The sequence below is a fragment of the Enoplosus armatus genome, chromosome 22 (genome assembly GCF_043641665.1).
Source record: "Enoplosus armatus isolate fEnoArm2 chromosome 22, fEnoArm2.hap1, whole genome shotgun sequence".
NCBI classification, from domain to species: Eukaryota; Metazoa; Chordata; class Actinopteri; order Centrarchiformes; family Enoplosidae; genus Enoplosus; species Enoplosus armatus.
In genome coordinates, this window is record NC_092201.1 from 9,630,279 (window position 1) to 9,646,611 (window position 16,333).

The 16,333-nt window shown below is 39.8% G+C and overlaps 1 protein-coding gene across 2 annotated transcripts in view; it reads right to left on the reverse strand.

Annotated features, from left to right (window-relative positions):
- The window catches only part of grm8a (glutamate receptor, metabotropic 8a), a 190,180-nt gene that overhangs the window by 38,474 nt on the left and 135,373 nt on the right, over positions 1-16,333 (reverse strand). For both annotated transcript variants that reach the window (XM_070929314.1, XM_070929315.1), the window contains exon 6: positions 3,430-3,633. In XM_070929314.1, the coding sequence (XP_070785415.1) occupies positions 3,430-3,633 (204 nt within the window). The remainder of the gene's footprint in view (positions 1-3,429; positions 3,634-16,333) is intronic.

The window sequence follows — 16,333 nt, forward strand, 5'->3', positions numbered from 1 at the left end:
TGCTTTTTATGTGCATGAATGTGTGTGTTTGCCTGGATAAGCCAATAAACTCACCAACAAATAAAAGCTGGACGTGTCAACGCTGCTCCAGGGTTTGTTTCCTTATTGTTTGTCTTACTTGCGCTGCAATGCACCAGCCTCTGTTTATTTGTGTGTCCATGTGCAATGTGTCTGGTGTTATTCAAATAAGTGGGCTTCAGGTAAGATATCATTGACAATGTGTATGAAGTTATATTATTTCAGTATTTCTAACAACAGTACTTAATATGAATAATAATTCCGTACACATTTTAGTCTTACTTTAAGGGCAGGGCAGATCTATGTTATTGTCGTGGGGGATTAAACTCTTCTAACCAGGAGGACACCCTAATTGTAAAGGATCCTATTTTCAGTTTTTAAACTTCAATGAATACCAGTCAAGTTACTTGAAGTCTTGGGGATACCCATCTTGTTGGAGAGGTGTCCACTTCGACATCCGAGGGTTGAACACTTCCTAATTAGCTCTTCGTCTGGTTCCTTGTCTCCTCATCTTGCTTTTCTGCACCTCTTTCCTTTTCTGTCACTCTTGCCTGTGAGGCTTCACTTTGTAAGTTAAGTTGTCTTGGTAGGGATCCAACAGGAGAACAACCACTGCCAACAACTTGAAATCATCCCCTCCCTCTCACTCTGTCTTGTTCTCTAGTGCAGCTGCTCGAAAGGTGAATTGGTATGGATCCAGAAAAAGCAGAAACAAAGAGATCCCATGTTCCAGCAAATTTAACTCTTAATTCTCTCCCTCTTTCACATACACACAGAGAGAGGTAGAGATACTTCCATCTTCACCCCTTTTCTTCGGTAGCGTTATCAATGTCATGTCGACCCTAAAAACAGATCGATGACAAAACTACTTTTAATTGGAAAACACGAATATACCCAGGCATTCACACCTAACACACATAGCTGGCTTAAAAGCTTTAAATCTTGCAGGCGTCTGTCGATGTAAACAACCCGTTGAAGAGTAACTGCAACAAAGACTCGCCCAACAAACCCCATAACTCTTCTTCTGCCCCTTAGACAAATACAGCAGAGAAGCCTTTTGAACTTTTAAGGACAAAGACGAGATGAAAAAAGTACCCAAGTTAAGGTTTCTTAAAAGACCTTAGAATATATTACATCTGAACTTTGATAACTGCCATTAGAATGTTATATATGTAGATTATATATAATCTGCATAAACAAAACTAGTTTTTGGGGAGCTGGAAGAACAATATTCATGGCAGGCAACCACTGCGTGTACAAAAACTTTACAAAACTCAAAGCCACAACTTTTTTTTGTGTGTGTGTTTCCAGAAATCAAAGAGAAGCCAAATGACTCTATGGGAAAAGGCCCAGGAGGGACTACGTGATTTCAAAACTTGCTGGTAGACGTGAACAGAGGATTCAGAATAAATCCAACTATTCGGGACAGATATTGCTTCTCCAGACATACTGTAACTGCTGTCCAACTTTTATGAACCAGTGTCAATGCATCAGAAACTGCACTTTCAGTAAGACATGAGTGAAAGAAATATAGAATACAATACTTACACATTGGTGTAATGAAGCAGCACATTGTCTGACTACTTTATCTTTAATTCCCAAACAGAAATCCATTGTCTCCGTCTCTTCATTTTTGCATCTTTTGTATCAATGTTAAAGGACCAATCCTCGGTTTTTCTTCCATGTTTTAGCCAACTTGATTTGCTTGATTTAAATGGTCTGCCAACGTGATGCATTCATGTCTCCTAGCTCCTATATTCTTCTTTTATTCTCTCTCTCCTTTATGTTCTAATACTAGAGGGGAGTCATGTGTGGGGAGTGAACTATTATCTATTCATACCTTAGTTATTTTAAGACGTTCATGTCTTTGATCAGTAAATTATACATCTATTGGGATCTGAACATTGAGGACATGTGATGCAGACAGAAAAGGCGAGCAGCTGCAGAACAGTTGCAAGGTGGCAGGTGCCTGTTTGAGAACTTCAACATAAAACTATTATTCTCATATCATTTTTGCTCTAGTTTTTTAATGTTCTCTCAATAATACAGCCAGGGACAGTTGCGGTGCATTTTGTGCAGGGCAACTTTCAGTAAGTGAGAAGGGTTCAGTGATTCATTGGGATATAAAGCCTGTGACCTTGTGGTTATGGGATGATTTCTCTGCCCTCTAGGCCAGCAATAACAGAGAAATACACCTGAGCACAAACCTGCTGTTGCGGTATGAAAGAGCAATCAGTGGCTGTCTGTGAATTGGTTTCTGACACTTCTAGCGGTGACAGACAGGAAACAACAAACACTGACACATATTTTGCACACATTCCCGCACAGACACATTCATGCAATTTCAATCTTACCTCTAAAACTACATCAGACAAGCATTTCTGTAATCCTCACAACCACACTCTCTTTCTCTATCTCTTGCTTTCCGACTCTCAAACCCATATGTATTCCACACAATACTTGACAGAGGAACACAGGAAATGAAAAGGCAGACAGAAAAGCAGGTACAGGCACTTCGGTGGGGGGGGGGGGGGGGGGGGGGGGGGGGGGTTGATTAATAAGAGAATATTCAAATGAGGTGTCTGGTATTATTTAGAAGGAAATGAGTAACTGTTTTTTACCCACTTAAATTTGTCAGCAGTGGAGGAAGTCATGGTGAGAGAGGGGAAATGAAAGATTGAGCACTGCAAGTTCAAAGAGATATAAGACCAAATCTCCATCAGCAAAAACCAAAACATGTTCGGGGGGGAAAGCAGCAAGCTTAACTCAATTATGAAGGTGAAACGCAACATGACATGTTTCCATGATAAGGATAAGACAAATTAGACAAGGAGCTGGGCTCAGCATTGTTAAAGTATGAGCTGAATTAGTCAAGTCAGGGTGGATAAACATTACAGGATTATTGTAGTGTCTAAGCATTTGAAGGCTCTAATTTGTCCTTTTTTAAATGTTGTTCTGAAGGAATAACCTAGCATTTTACAGCCTAGTGTAGTGTATTCTCCGTTAGTCTGGAAGGATTGATGTCTGCTGCAAGACACTGGAAAGAGGAGGAAACATGAAGGGTGGGGTGACGTGAAGGGTTATAAGGTGAGATGGGTGTTAGGGATCTGGCAGAGTCAATTTTGCTTTGTAAGATGTTAAGTTAGGGAGTGTGTGTGCGAGTCTGTGTGAGTATGCGTGCATGTTTGCATGTGTGCGCAGCATCTTTCTCTACATATGCTCATGATTGTGCCAGTATAGCAACATTTGATTGCATTTACATACAAAAGGTCAACTGCAAAATAAAACATGCTGGATTTTTATCTTAAAAATAAGCTTTTTTTTTTACAGGTAGAGGTAACTTTTAATGGTCAAAGACACCTATACATCTATAGAGTGATATCACTATATTGAAATCTATTCACCACTCACCATTGAAGTTGACAGCACGAATGTGGCTGAGAAGCTCTTTGCCGTCGATGTTGCTGGCCATGCGCGGGCAGAGGCCTGGGTATCCGTAGCAGAGCTCCCGGTGCATGCGGTGCAGAGCGTGGGCCATGGCGTACACCGCATCCATCACAAACTGAACCTTCCCCTCTTGTTCGTAACTCGAATCACGACCAACTTTTTCTAAACCTGAGAGAGGAAGAAGGGAAGGTGATTAGAGGGGGAAGGAAATAAAAAGAAATATCATTTCTACGGGGGCCATTTCGAATTTAACTCACATCCAGGAGAGTAAATACAGCCCAGCCACAGTATGCACATCTTACATCATAAAAAAGGTCTGGAATGTAAACAATCAAGCTATGAAAAAGAATGTGTAGAGTTGAGAGGAAGGGAGACATATGATAACAGATGGAGGGAAACGTAGAAGAAAGTAGGTAGAGTTTAGCCGAGGAAGAGGTGAAAAAAATAAGTGAAAAGACGGTTAAAAAGAAAAATTGGGGTGAAGCAAAGAAAATCTTTAAAGTGGGTAAAGAGTGAGAAAAAGAGATGAAAACAGACAAAAAGAGCTCGTGCGAGACAGGTTGACCATCAGACAGGTAGCAGGGCACTCAGCCTGACAATGACAAATAACCCCTCTCAGTCCATTCTCGCCCTGGTAGCAAAGTAACAACATGTTCCTTCTTTACATCTTCTGAAACACTGATAATGGCATTTCCTTGTATGAGAGAAAGGTAAGAAAATGTTCAGAGAAGTCAAAATATACTTTGTCCTCTTTCTTACCCATGTCACATGGTCGTGTGATGAGGACTATTTGTATACTACAGTTATTTTATACATTTGACCAAATACACAATGCATATTCTGTTAATTGTTAAAATTAAGTAACATTGGATGCTCTCTGGTGTGTCTCTCCTGTGTTTTTGTCCTTTTTCTAAAGCTATGCGGCTTATCTTATTACTGCAGCCTAATTACTTACCGCAGAGTAATGTTTAAGGTCATCAATTGTCGCTGAAACAAATGTATATTTGCATTTGGCCTTCATGCTTGTGTGCATGCGCAGTACACATGCATGTACACACACACACACACACACACACACACAGACCACTCCCTGCCTTTCTCTGATACATGCACACACAGAGTAACACATAAACACGCAAATAATCTCCTAGTTGAGATTCATTGAGAGGGCTTTATGTAACGACTCATTAGCATAATGAGCAAATGAAAAAAGAACAGATTGAAAATAAAGCTTCCTTGATGCATTAACGTGAGAAATGAGTAATTGATTATGGCATTAATTTTCTCTGTTTTTCATCAAAGAGTTCAAGGAGTGGAACTACTATAGGAAGTCCAAAATTCATTATGTGTCTCTTTTATCCCTATATTTATTTGATCTTTTCTGTTATATTTTTTGCTGTTGCTTGTTGTGTTATCGTCTTAATTCTCTATCTCCCTTTTGTTCTCCCCTTTTCATCTCTTCCTCCTCTCCACTCCCTCTGTCTGTCATTTTTTTCTCATAGCCCCTCTTTCGATCCTTCTCTCTTCTGTCTCGTTCCCTCCTCTCCACTGCCTTTCCCTTGGCTTTTAATCACCCATTTCTTACAAGTAGCAGTCACCTTCAGGCAGCACAATCTGAATCAAAACGCTGTCTGGGCTGAGTTGAATTAACAAGACCAGAGGCCCCTCAATCAATATGAGAATCCATAAGGAATTTAATGGGGTCCTGTGAATGAAATCCAATCCACAGTTATAGAAGACGGCTGCTTTGTATGCATGTCTGTATTTGTGTTTTTGTTATTGTTGGTGGTGGTGGTGGTGGTGGTGGTGGTGTGTGTGTGTGTGTGTGTGTGAGCCCCAGTAGGAAGTTAGTCAGCACTGTCTACATGCATTATTAGCTGGACTAATAATGGAACTCATCTCCTCTCAATCCCTGGATAACAGAGCAGTACAGTACCTATAAGTGTGTGTGTGTGTGTGTGTGTGTGTGTGTGTGTGTGTGTGTGTGTGTGTGTGTGTGTGTGTGACAGAGGGAAAAAAAAGAGGGAGACAGGTGATGGAGCTTGCAGAGGAAAGTACAACTCTCTCTCTCTCAGTGGTGAACTTTAATTCAGCCTCACACAGTCACATTACTGTCTCCGTCTGTCAGATGCAACACTCGGTACTGTAGGATCTCTGTTTTTCTCTGCCTACGTGCTTTGATCATACTCCAGGGGGTTAACAAAACCCTTATTCTGCTGTTTCTCATTCCTCATCCTTATACTGGGGCCCAGTAAAACCACATTCTTCTGAGCCAAAGTGTAACTCCTTCCAGCCCCGTCCGTATAAGATTCACATCTATATTTTGTGACTGCACATGACTGGCTGTAGCTTCTGTAGCTGGTTGTATAGATACAGTATTGATTTCATGAGCACACGCAGGGTGGTGATCCAGCAGGCCATGGTTTGAGCAAAATGCATATTGGAAAACTACCTGCTTAAGGCAGCTGACTGAGACTGACGTCCAGAAATGTATTGAGTTGTTTCTTAGCGTTTCAGGCATTAGAATACAACTTCTTGCTCGTCAGAGTCGGCCAACGTGCTGTTTTGTGTCTCACTGCCTTTAATTTGACATTTCATTAGAAAACCAGCTGCACAAATTACAATAACCTTTATTCATCCAGAGAAGGCATGCACCTTTTGGCCAACAACCTGCTCGACATTCATAATTACACACATGCACACCTCAGTAGCTGCTGAGTGAAGGGACAGCTTTTCTCATTAGCGTCTGAAATTCTGGCCACAAGCCTGGCCAAATCTATATTTCATTATATTTATTTCCTACCACTCAACAACAAATTGTTCAGTATAAAATAACTTTTTTAAAATTCTGATTAATTCTCATGCCGAAAAGTTTTTTTTTTCTAAATTGCCCAGTCAAAACCCTCTGTGCATCAGGGTGAGGTGAAAACTATACTGGGCCAACCGCTGTGTCCGGGGAAACAGAAACCAATAGAGAAGTGCAGCAAGGTGAAGCTAATGCAACTAACTGACTGACTAACTGCCTTGATGGATCCTATTGGGAGTCAATTTACTGCTCTTGTCACTAATCTCAGGGCAGCTGCCGCCCGATGCAACAAATTTAACATTATGAGTTTATGGAAGTCGACACGACTGATGTGTTGCTGCACTTCTATGCTCTATGTAGAGCACCAATTAAAGTAGTACAGATCCACCATTTAAGCTATAGGCTGAAATAACTGAATTGTGCTCTGCGAGGATTAAAGTATTTAAACATATTTGCTGTCTTTTATCCCTCTCTGTGTTAAATTCCTTTATTCACTGCCAGCAAGATGTTGAAGGAATGCATTTTTGGGAATGAAGCAATGACCTCTTTAAACTCATCTCTCTATGGCATATTATGTTGCTGTTGCAGCTTATCTCCTTCTCATATGTAGAGGATTGAGCTACTATGGAAAGAAACAACCTGGATATTATTCACACAGAAACAAAAAAAGTACTATGTTTAGTGGAAATAATCTATTTGGTGCAGTTCTGGGATTAAGTGCCTCAATTACGGTCTTAAAAGTTTAACTGGAACATATGAATTTACATTACTGTTTGGACTTTACTGTACAATTCTGTAATGTTTTTATTTATCTTCTTTAGGGGTGTTTTGTTATTCCTGTTTTGAAAGAGTAATTTAACACCCTGTGAAAATCTTCTTACCTTGCTGCAGTGATGTACATGTGTGCGCCAGAACCCCGTGACATCATTAATGTGCAACAAAACACACAGGTGAAACAGACTTGAAACTTGTGAAACTCTGCTTTTCAGCCTGGTGTTAAGATACTCTTGAAACGGTATTTCCACGAAACATGAGGATAACAGAAAACTATACAACTATAACACTTTTCTTTTAGTAAATTAAAAGTTAAATTAAAAGTGAAATCTGTAACTATCCATTTTATAAACACCTTTTGCACAGTATCAGTTGTTTTGCCAGATGTCAGATTGCCTTTGGGACTCTTTGACTTCTAATATGAACGCCCACACAGGAAATCCAATTGACTTATACTGTGCTCATGTCCATATGGCTTATTGTCATAACATACACGTTTGCAAGCACATAAATACAGACGTCTACGTATGCACACACTCACATCCACATTGGCTGATTATGTGTATCCTCTGCTGCATTGCTCCCAGGGCATAAGAGGACAGCTCAGAATGTAGTTAAGGCCTGCAATCTAAAAAACTACTTAAATGATAGTACAGAATACACGCTGAATCACATGAGGCTAACACATGAACGTTAATATGGATGAATACGGATTTGAGCACTAATAATAGCATGGATTCATATATGTAGCAAATTGTTTCCAATAGTGACAAGTGGCCATTGCAAGAAAAAGAAAAAATGTTTAAACTACTCCAGCAGCAAATTCCACTCCTTCACTGTCAATAACATGATCAATAGGCATTTTCAACAGAATATGTGCTGCTTCCATTTCTAGCTTTGTAGCCTGGGCTAGGTTAGCTGCTTAAGTTTGCTGCTCACAAACTACATTTGCATACTTTTATTGCAAAATGCAGCATGAGACAGAAATCAGAAGTGGTGTATTTAGCCTTAATTTGGCAAAAATATGAGTATATTGAGCATACTGAGCATATGGATGGACGGGATAGAAGTTGTTTAGTAACATTCAGTGTATAGCAAACTCTATTTCTCTATATTATCTATCTATATATATATATATATATATATCAAAATTTCAAAATATCACCAGAACAGCAGCAGTTACACCACATATTAGGAAGATTGCAGATGAGTTAGTGATTTCACTTTTCAACATTTTGCCACAGAGAGAGAAAGGTTACTTCAATTAAAAATGTTGTGTTAATGAAGGTTACAAACTGCTGTAGTTTCAATGCACCACTTGAAAAGACACACTGGAACCTGGATGTCCAATTAAGGCAAACTCAAAATGAAATATTAATGTTCTTTTTCTCAAGAGAGACCTGAGGAGCATACAGCTGCTTTCCAAATGACCTCAGAATAAGGATGTCAGTGGAGGAATATTGATAGGAGAGTTTGTCTTGACCTTTTAAAACTGACCCATAAATATCAGATTACTGATGGGAGTCATTATTTGCAACCAGATTTGCGACCCCATTACTCGGAGCCGACGTGCATCGCTTGTCTTTCTGAACAAGCCAGCATCTTTTTCTGAAGTATCAAGTATCAGTGTGAGTGTGTGCACACACTTGTTTGCATTCAGCATTTGTGCACACTTCCATTCAGAGAAAAAGCCCAACAAAGAGTCATACTTTGAGCCATAGATCAACGTGTCATGAGATAATGAGAATTTTTCTCTGCTGTTCTTATGAGATGTGAAACGACACGATGCATCATTAATCAGCATATCGCAAGAAAATGCAATCCTGCCCTGAGACGGTTAAACGACTGGTGCTGTTATGAGTGGTGCTAACTGGGAAAACACTACTCTCTGTGTTTCCTGGGATTGCGTCAGGTGTTGTAACCAGAGCAAGGGGTGTGTGTGTGTGTGTGTGTGTGTCTGTGAAGAGTACAATACTATACAGCTTTTATTGGATCTGTCTGCCCATTGTCTGCAGCCAGTAACAGCTTGTCACATCAATGAAGTGGCCCACAAATCTATTCATTTCATCCCTGCACATAATGTGTGTGAGCAGGTGCAAAATATAAAGACATCTTTAACTGAGTCTTTAATACGTGAGTATAACATATTTATACAGTGCCATCTTGCTTTTCTGTGTGTGTCTGTGTGAAGACAAAAGGGGAGAAATAAACAAGGATAGGTTGAGATGGAGGTGAAGACAGAGAAAACACAGATATGGATGGCCAAAATGTTTGGCTGTTAATATGCACCCTGCCTGTCTTGTACACATTACACTCAGCCAATCCTATCCTTCTAGATCTGAAGAAAGGCGTTGCTCATCTTGGTTGTGTTTAATCAAAAACTGGCAGAAACTTTGTTCCAAAAATTATTTTAAGTTGAGATAGTTTTGTTGAGATAATCTGCCATTTGTGGATCACAGCACCTGCTATCACCAATAGTATGGGTGCAGAAAAAATTTAACTTTAAAGTCTCTAGATGACAAGAGTTTTACAGCTGGGACCCAGGACTTTAAAGAGATCTTTGAAGATGAAGTCATGGTGGTGTTTTTCATCATTACTCAAAATTGATGCTGCATTTTGAAACAGACCTCTTCAAATATCTCTTCAACTGCATGAGACACCACTTGAGTTGTCTAACCTGGCACTTCAACATCAGTGCAGAGGTGGTGGTACTGTGACTCACACTGGTAAGAACATCAGGATTACTGGAGATGAGAGCAATACAAATATAACCCTGAGAGTAGAAGTGAGGAGCTGAAATATTACTTTGTGCAACAAGCTTAAGTCTTGAAGATAAACACAGACCAATGAATTATTTTTGACCTCCTAAAGGATCAATGAAACCCTGAGCTTATTCTTTGTCATTATTTGGCTTTTGAAGCATAGGATGCTTGACGCTGATTCCACAGATTTTAGCAACTGTAACAGGTGTTAGATAATGGAACAACTTGGAAAAATGCAAAGTTCTTCATAATCAACAATCAACAAAAGTGTCATATGTAAAATGAAAGAAAAAGGCTGTTGGGGATACTTTTCCCTCTAATATAATGTATAAAGAATGGACTTATTAGGACATAACAATTGTGTTGAACTATGAGTTTCTTCAAGGAGCAAATGTAATGTATCCATCCAAGGATGATTTCTATTAGGGTGCATACTTATTTTACAATTTTAACAATTGTCTCCATTGTTTATTTGACCCTGAGATGGTTTTGCACGTTTTGAATGATTTACTGCCTGACTTCCAGCTATGGTTCAGACCTGTATTATATGAAAGTAGAATTTGAAAAAAAGAAAATTGCTGTGAGGCAGCTGTCTTTCAAGTGTTCGTTGTGGGAGTTCCTCACACAAATTTGAAACTTGAATGCACCAACAAAGTCCCTGCACATACCTGTACTGCCACACAACAGCAATATGACTTTGATAAAACTATAAAGCGAACAAAATGTTCACGACCACAAAGTTTTAAGTGAAATAACTTCCTATTACTTGTCAACTACTTCCCATCATCCCTAAACATCAAAGCATATGCTTTGGGAAATGATTGGCCATAATGTTTAGGATTTTGACATGTATGCATGATACACATACAGTAAGCCCTGTTTTGATTCTGATTGAGAGTGTTTCATTATTAAAAGCGGTGTCTTCATCAGCATGATGTTCGGTTAAACAAACACTTGTTCAACCCCAAAACGTAAAGCCATGCCCCATGTTCTCCTGGTTCATTTGCCAGAATGCTCAACAATGACAGGATGCCAATGAAACCACTAAAATATATGTGCTTCACTGCCTTGCTAGTGAAGCCGGTGCTGTGTCTAATGTGAACACACACCAATACATTAAGGCAGTGAGGTGAGGCTAATGCAAAAATGCTGACTGGCTAAGTGCCTTGATGGATGCCTTCATGGACCAGTGTGTCAGCCAGGTTTTACACAGAGAGTGATTGATGGCATCACGGATGACAGACAGACTAATGATTTGGACAAGCTCCTTAATTAAACCTCAATTAGGAACACATATTCAATTCCCTCCTTCTCCACTCCCGTCGCCTGAAAGAGTTTCTTTCTTCTTTCTTTTTTTCTCCTTTTTCCCATACAAGCTGACATATACATGCATATTTATTTTGATGAGATAAATCTGGGAATAATTAAGAGAGGAAATGTATTTATAAACACTAGGATAATGCAAACTTAATTCACACGGTGATGAATACATTTACATAAAGGTTGCTTAATTAGCTTTTCTCTCATTTATCAAACATGTCTGAAAGACGTCGGGGGAGATGACAGGATAGGGAAATGCTGCCCACACACACATCGTAATTCACTAATATTTATAAATCATTGCCGTAACAAAACACACATATGCACATACTTTGCTTAAATATGTTTTTGCTTTATATGTCATAACATGAGTAAAAAGTGACCCTAACGCCCACAAAAAAAACTCCACATACACAACATGAGTTCTCTTTTCATAAGCATACTTGACTGGCTCCGAGCTAGCTTCAGGGCTAATCTGCCAAGAAAGAAATGAATAATCAATAGGAGAGAATAGGAAATGAGCATCAGACAGAGATTCTGCTCTACATGATTTGACAAGAGAGCACTGAAGCCAAGGGTTATGTCAATACACCGCGGCACAAATACCGGTCATTTGATTCAGGTCTGTGTGTGAGAGTGTGTTTTCACTCAGAGATCAGAGATCAATGTCAAATATAATTTTAATATCATTCAGCTGTATGTATGTTTGTTTGAGCCAACAGGGTCAAGGAAATAAAAGTGTGGAAAACAAAAAATATGTCAAGAAGTTCCACAGGAAAGGTGGTTGCAATAAATCAGTTTTAGCTTTTGACAAGAAAATAAAGAAAAGCCGAGTGAAAGGAAAAGGACTCAGTTAAAAGGCTGCTTTGATGACTGAAATACTGACTGTGGGCGCACAACTACGGTAAGTACAGTAGGTCAAAGTTGAACCCGAGAGTTGGTGTGTAAATTGCAATGGATGAGTTTGGGTAAAAAATGTTGCCTTCACTTTCTCTTTTAAATACGTTTTGCTAACCTGTGGTTTGTTTAAAGAGCAACTTAACACCCCCTGAAAGTCTTTGTTTTTACCACCTCCAGTGGCTTAACTTCACACCTTGTTGCAGTGATGTCAAAGTGTACTTCAGGGTGTGTCAGCACACTGTGACATCACTCTTGGTTTTGGGTACAGGTGCAACAGAGCTCACTTCTGACCTTCCCTTCAGAGATGCTGCGTGCAGTCAGAGGTAAAAAGGACTTGAAAACTTCAACCACTCTATAAAAGCTTCATTTTCATCAGACTGCTTGTGTTCATTGCTGCATCAGACTTCTTTTTCAGGAATGTTGCCATTTAATCAGTAATTAATATCCTGATAACAAAACTAAAATAAACCAGAAGTTCCCTTTAACGGCTGAAGGACAGTCTAACGTTCCTGCTGACATGTTAGGGTTATTGACTGACTGAACAGATCTGTCTTTGAGCCTTCTTACCCTCCTCTTTCATCTACCTTACCCCTCTGTCCACAGAACAACATACTGCAGCGAGAATGTTTTCTGCTTTATAAAGAGCAATTTGCTGCAGAACACCACTTTTCATGAATATTGTGATGCCACAGACATATGTGGCTAATATATATTACATCTCTACATTATTACTGGTATATATTACTGCTGATAGTACACACAGCTAATATAAATTATTCATTAGTCATTATTCATATTATGCTGAATCACTGTCCTGGCACAACTCGGCTTTGCTCACTAGCTCTCTCTCCCTCTGCCTTCAACTTTTTTTAATTTCCTTTTGTCAGTCCGTTCTTCTTTTAATCTCTCTCCTGCACAGCTTTCACACGAACAAATAAACAAGAATTTTCGTTTGTGTCGCTGAGGGACTGTGTGTGTTATGTCAGCGGGCCTCCCGTCTTCCCACTCTCGAACAAGCTTATATACACACACACAAACGCACACACATAAAAAAGCATAGAGAGAGGTATAAAACAAAAAACAAGACACGAGTGAAGAACACAATGATGGTAGTGAGGGAGGGGAGGGACACAATTGGATCAAACAAGACAGACGGATGGGAAAAAAAGAAATCAAAACAAAAGCAGGAGTGAGAGATGATAAATGGAAGGTAAGTTCATTGAAGGAGGGTTGAGGGAAATAAGAGAAACAACCGAATAAGAGAGAGAAGAGAGGAAGGGAGGGGGGGGACGTAGAGGTATGCAGCTGAGAAAACAGGTATTGTTGAAGAGAGGATGAACCGTAAAATCACATTAGTAGAGTAGCACTTGTTCTCTCTAACCTGCAACAAGCCATCACTGCATACGGAAATGTGTGTGTGTTGGCACAAGTGCGTGTGGGATTTTTATGTGCGAGTACATGCACATACATACAGGTATGCACACACATCTGCTGTTACGCTATGCATTTTTGCATTTAATCCTCATACTTTTAGAGACAAGGGACAAGAAAGAAGGAAGTAAACATAGTGATACATTTGGCTGTTGGTGATAAGACTGTCAGTTGTATTGGATTTTTTTAAAGTCATTAGGGCAAGAAGCCATCTTCCCTTCAATCACCCTTTAGTACTGTTAAAACTGCTTTGGGCTCAAGAAATGAAATTGAAGTAATAAAAAACAACCTAGTTGTTATTTTCATAGTTTTGGACATCATTCTTATTGGTTGTGATAACATTTCACTTCCTTTGTTTATTGCTCAGATCTGATCTGACAGTCGAACAGAGCAAGGAGCACGAGCAATAAGACCAGTAATAAATAAACCCTCTGTTTAGCCATAAGATGTCCACTACTCGTTTGGAAGAGAAAAGTTGGTTAAAATCACTCAAATCACACATTTACGCAGCAACATTAAAGAACTGATAGGAGTGACGGCCAAAACTAGAAATAAGATCTAGGTTGTAAAACAGCAGTTACTGTCCTACAATCAAAATGCAGATGCTTGTGCATAAATAGTGCCTCATTTTTACAAACAGTTTATAATTTCAAAACTAATTAAGTGACTTTATTAACAAAGTCATTTAATTTAAAGCCTCACTAATGAATATTATATATAGATTACTAATGGCTCCAATAACCATGTGAAATGTGAAAGGGGTCGCTAGTAGTGACAAACCCAAAGAGGATCATCACCAACTGTGCAGTTCTCCTCAGCTCGACAGAGCATTTTAGTGTCTTTTAGCTCATTGTTTTGTCCAGTCACAACAGGCCGCTCTTTTCAGCGAACCTGCAATAACCACACTGTACGCTACCTGTCCAACACCAAACGGCGGACAGACAAAGTCAGCAACTAGCTGGTGAACAGAGTGGAGCATTTTGCTGCTAAAGAGGCAGATATTTCACCTCAGGAGTCAGTGGAGACTAAAACAGAGCTAAAAGAAGAGAGAATTTCAGACTAAGATTTGTTGAGTGGCCAGAAACACGACTCTAAATGAATGCTAAAGTTGCTCAGTGTCAGCTGGATTTGTAAATAGGCAGCTGGTTGCTAACACTGTTGTCTTTACAGCTTGTTCAACTGCACCCAGGTGGCCAAAACGATCCATTAATACAGCTTTAAATTCATGGCGTGCTGATTGAGCTGAGTTCATGCTGTTTTGATGGCCAAAGGGTTATGACCTGAGGTTAACATGCTCAACACCATTATACGGGTCGAGAATACATTATCACAAATACATGTACATCAGCTTCTTCACTAGTGCACGTTTAATTTGTGTGCTAGAGTAGCTTTGTGTCTGCATCCATTTGCTGTTGTGCTTTTTGGGTGTGTATCAGTGACAAAGTGGTGTGTGTCAGGGCCACCGTTAGCAGTGGGTCCCCTGGACCTGCTCAAGATGGATTACTCTGTGTGTGCATGTGTGCGTGTCTGTGATTTAACAGTTATACATGGGAAACACTGGTGCTTTCAACCACACAGTACCTACCTATGATGGCAACAAGCACACAGATGAAGGTTCTCTGTTCAGGCACACATTACATGCATGCTTTGTATTGCATGACTGCATCACATCTATCAGCACTCTTTCACATATGCACACAGAGTTGTCTATGAGAGCAGTTAGATAACCATGTCCTCTACGAGAAGATGAAAAATGATCATTCCACTGCAGCTAAATGACACTTCATCTCACCTACTGAAAACTAATGCTGCCAAGAGTCATAAAATACTGTCTGTCTGTCGCCATCTCTGTCTCACAGTCTGCAGTCTGTCTCTCTCTAATTGTCCATCAAGCTCTCCATCTGTGTTTGTCTCCATCTTTCAGTCTGTTTGGCCCTGAGGCCTTTTCACAGGGGAGGGAACAGTTTATCCAGCCTGCGAGCCTAATAACTCTCCTTCCCCATCGACCTCGTTAGGATATGGTCTATTTGCAGTGAGCGAACATGCGTTTGAGTGCGGGGGTAAATGTGTGCTTGCCGGGCTACGTCAGGATCTAATTAACTCCTGAAACGCTTGTGTGCATCTCACACAGACGGATCCATGCACACATCACTAGCGTTGGACGAAGACTTTGCATCTTCAGAAGCATATTTTTTTGACAGAGTAAGAAAAGCATCCTTGAGTAGAGAAAGCAAGGGCATCAAACTATCGCCTGGTAGCCTTTAGAATATAATTTTCCCATTAATAACACTCTGTACAGTATTAATATTTTATGTTAAACTAGGGAAATGTAAAGCTTCATGCGCATGTGTGTGGTGTGTATAAGCACTTGATAATCTTCAATGTTTGCCCATTAAGGAGGAAGGAAGTTGCAGCACAACCTTCATTAGGCAGCTGCAAAGGGAACTACAGTCTCATGGTAACCTTGCTAATCAGGGAGAGTAGACCATAGAGCTTAAATTATCATAAGAGGATTTTCCCTCACAGAGTTTGCACTCTCTAAACACACCCGTTAGAGTCTCATTCTCACCTGGATGAAAGTTTTTAATGGCAAAATGTGCCTCATGCCCTTCTTACAGGTGTCACATCAAGTAAAACAAAACAGTATGATCATTTGCTGAGGCCCGTCCATGCAATGTAATGTATGGAAGGTCATACTGTTGTACTGTGTACCATATCTGCACCAACATCCCCAATTTAACATTAAAATGTCCCCTATTAATTGTATTTAGCATTCAAAACAAAGTGACTCTGTATAGCTTGGCTTGCTGTTTACTGCCTGTATCTGCACCATGCGTTTCCCCCTATTTAGTAGGGTGAAAACACCTCTGACTGA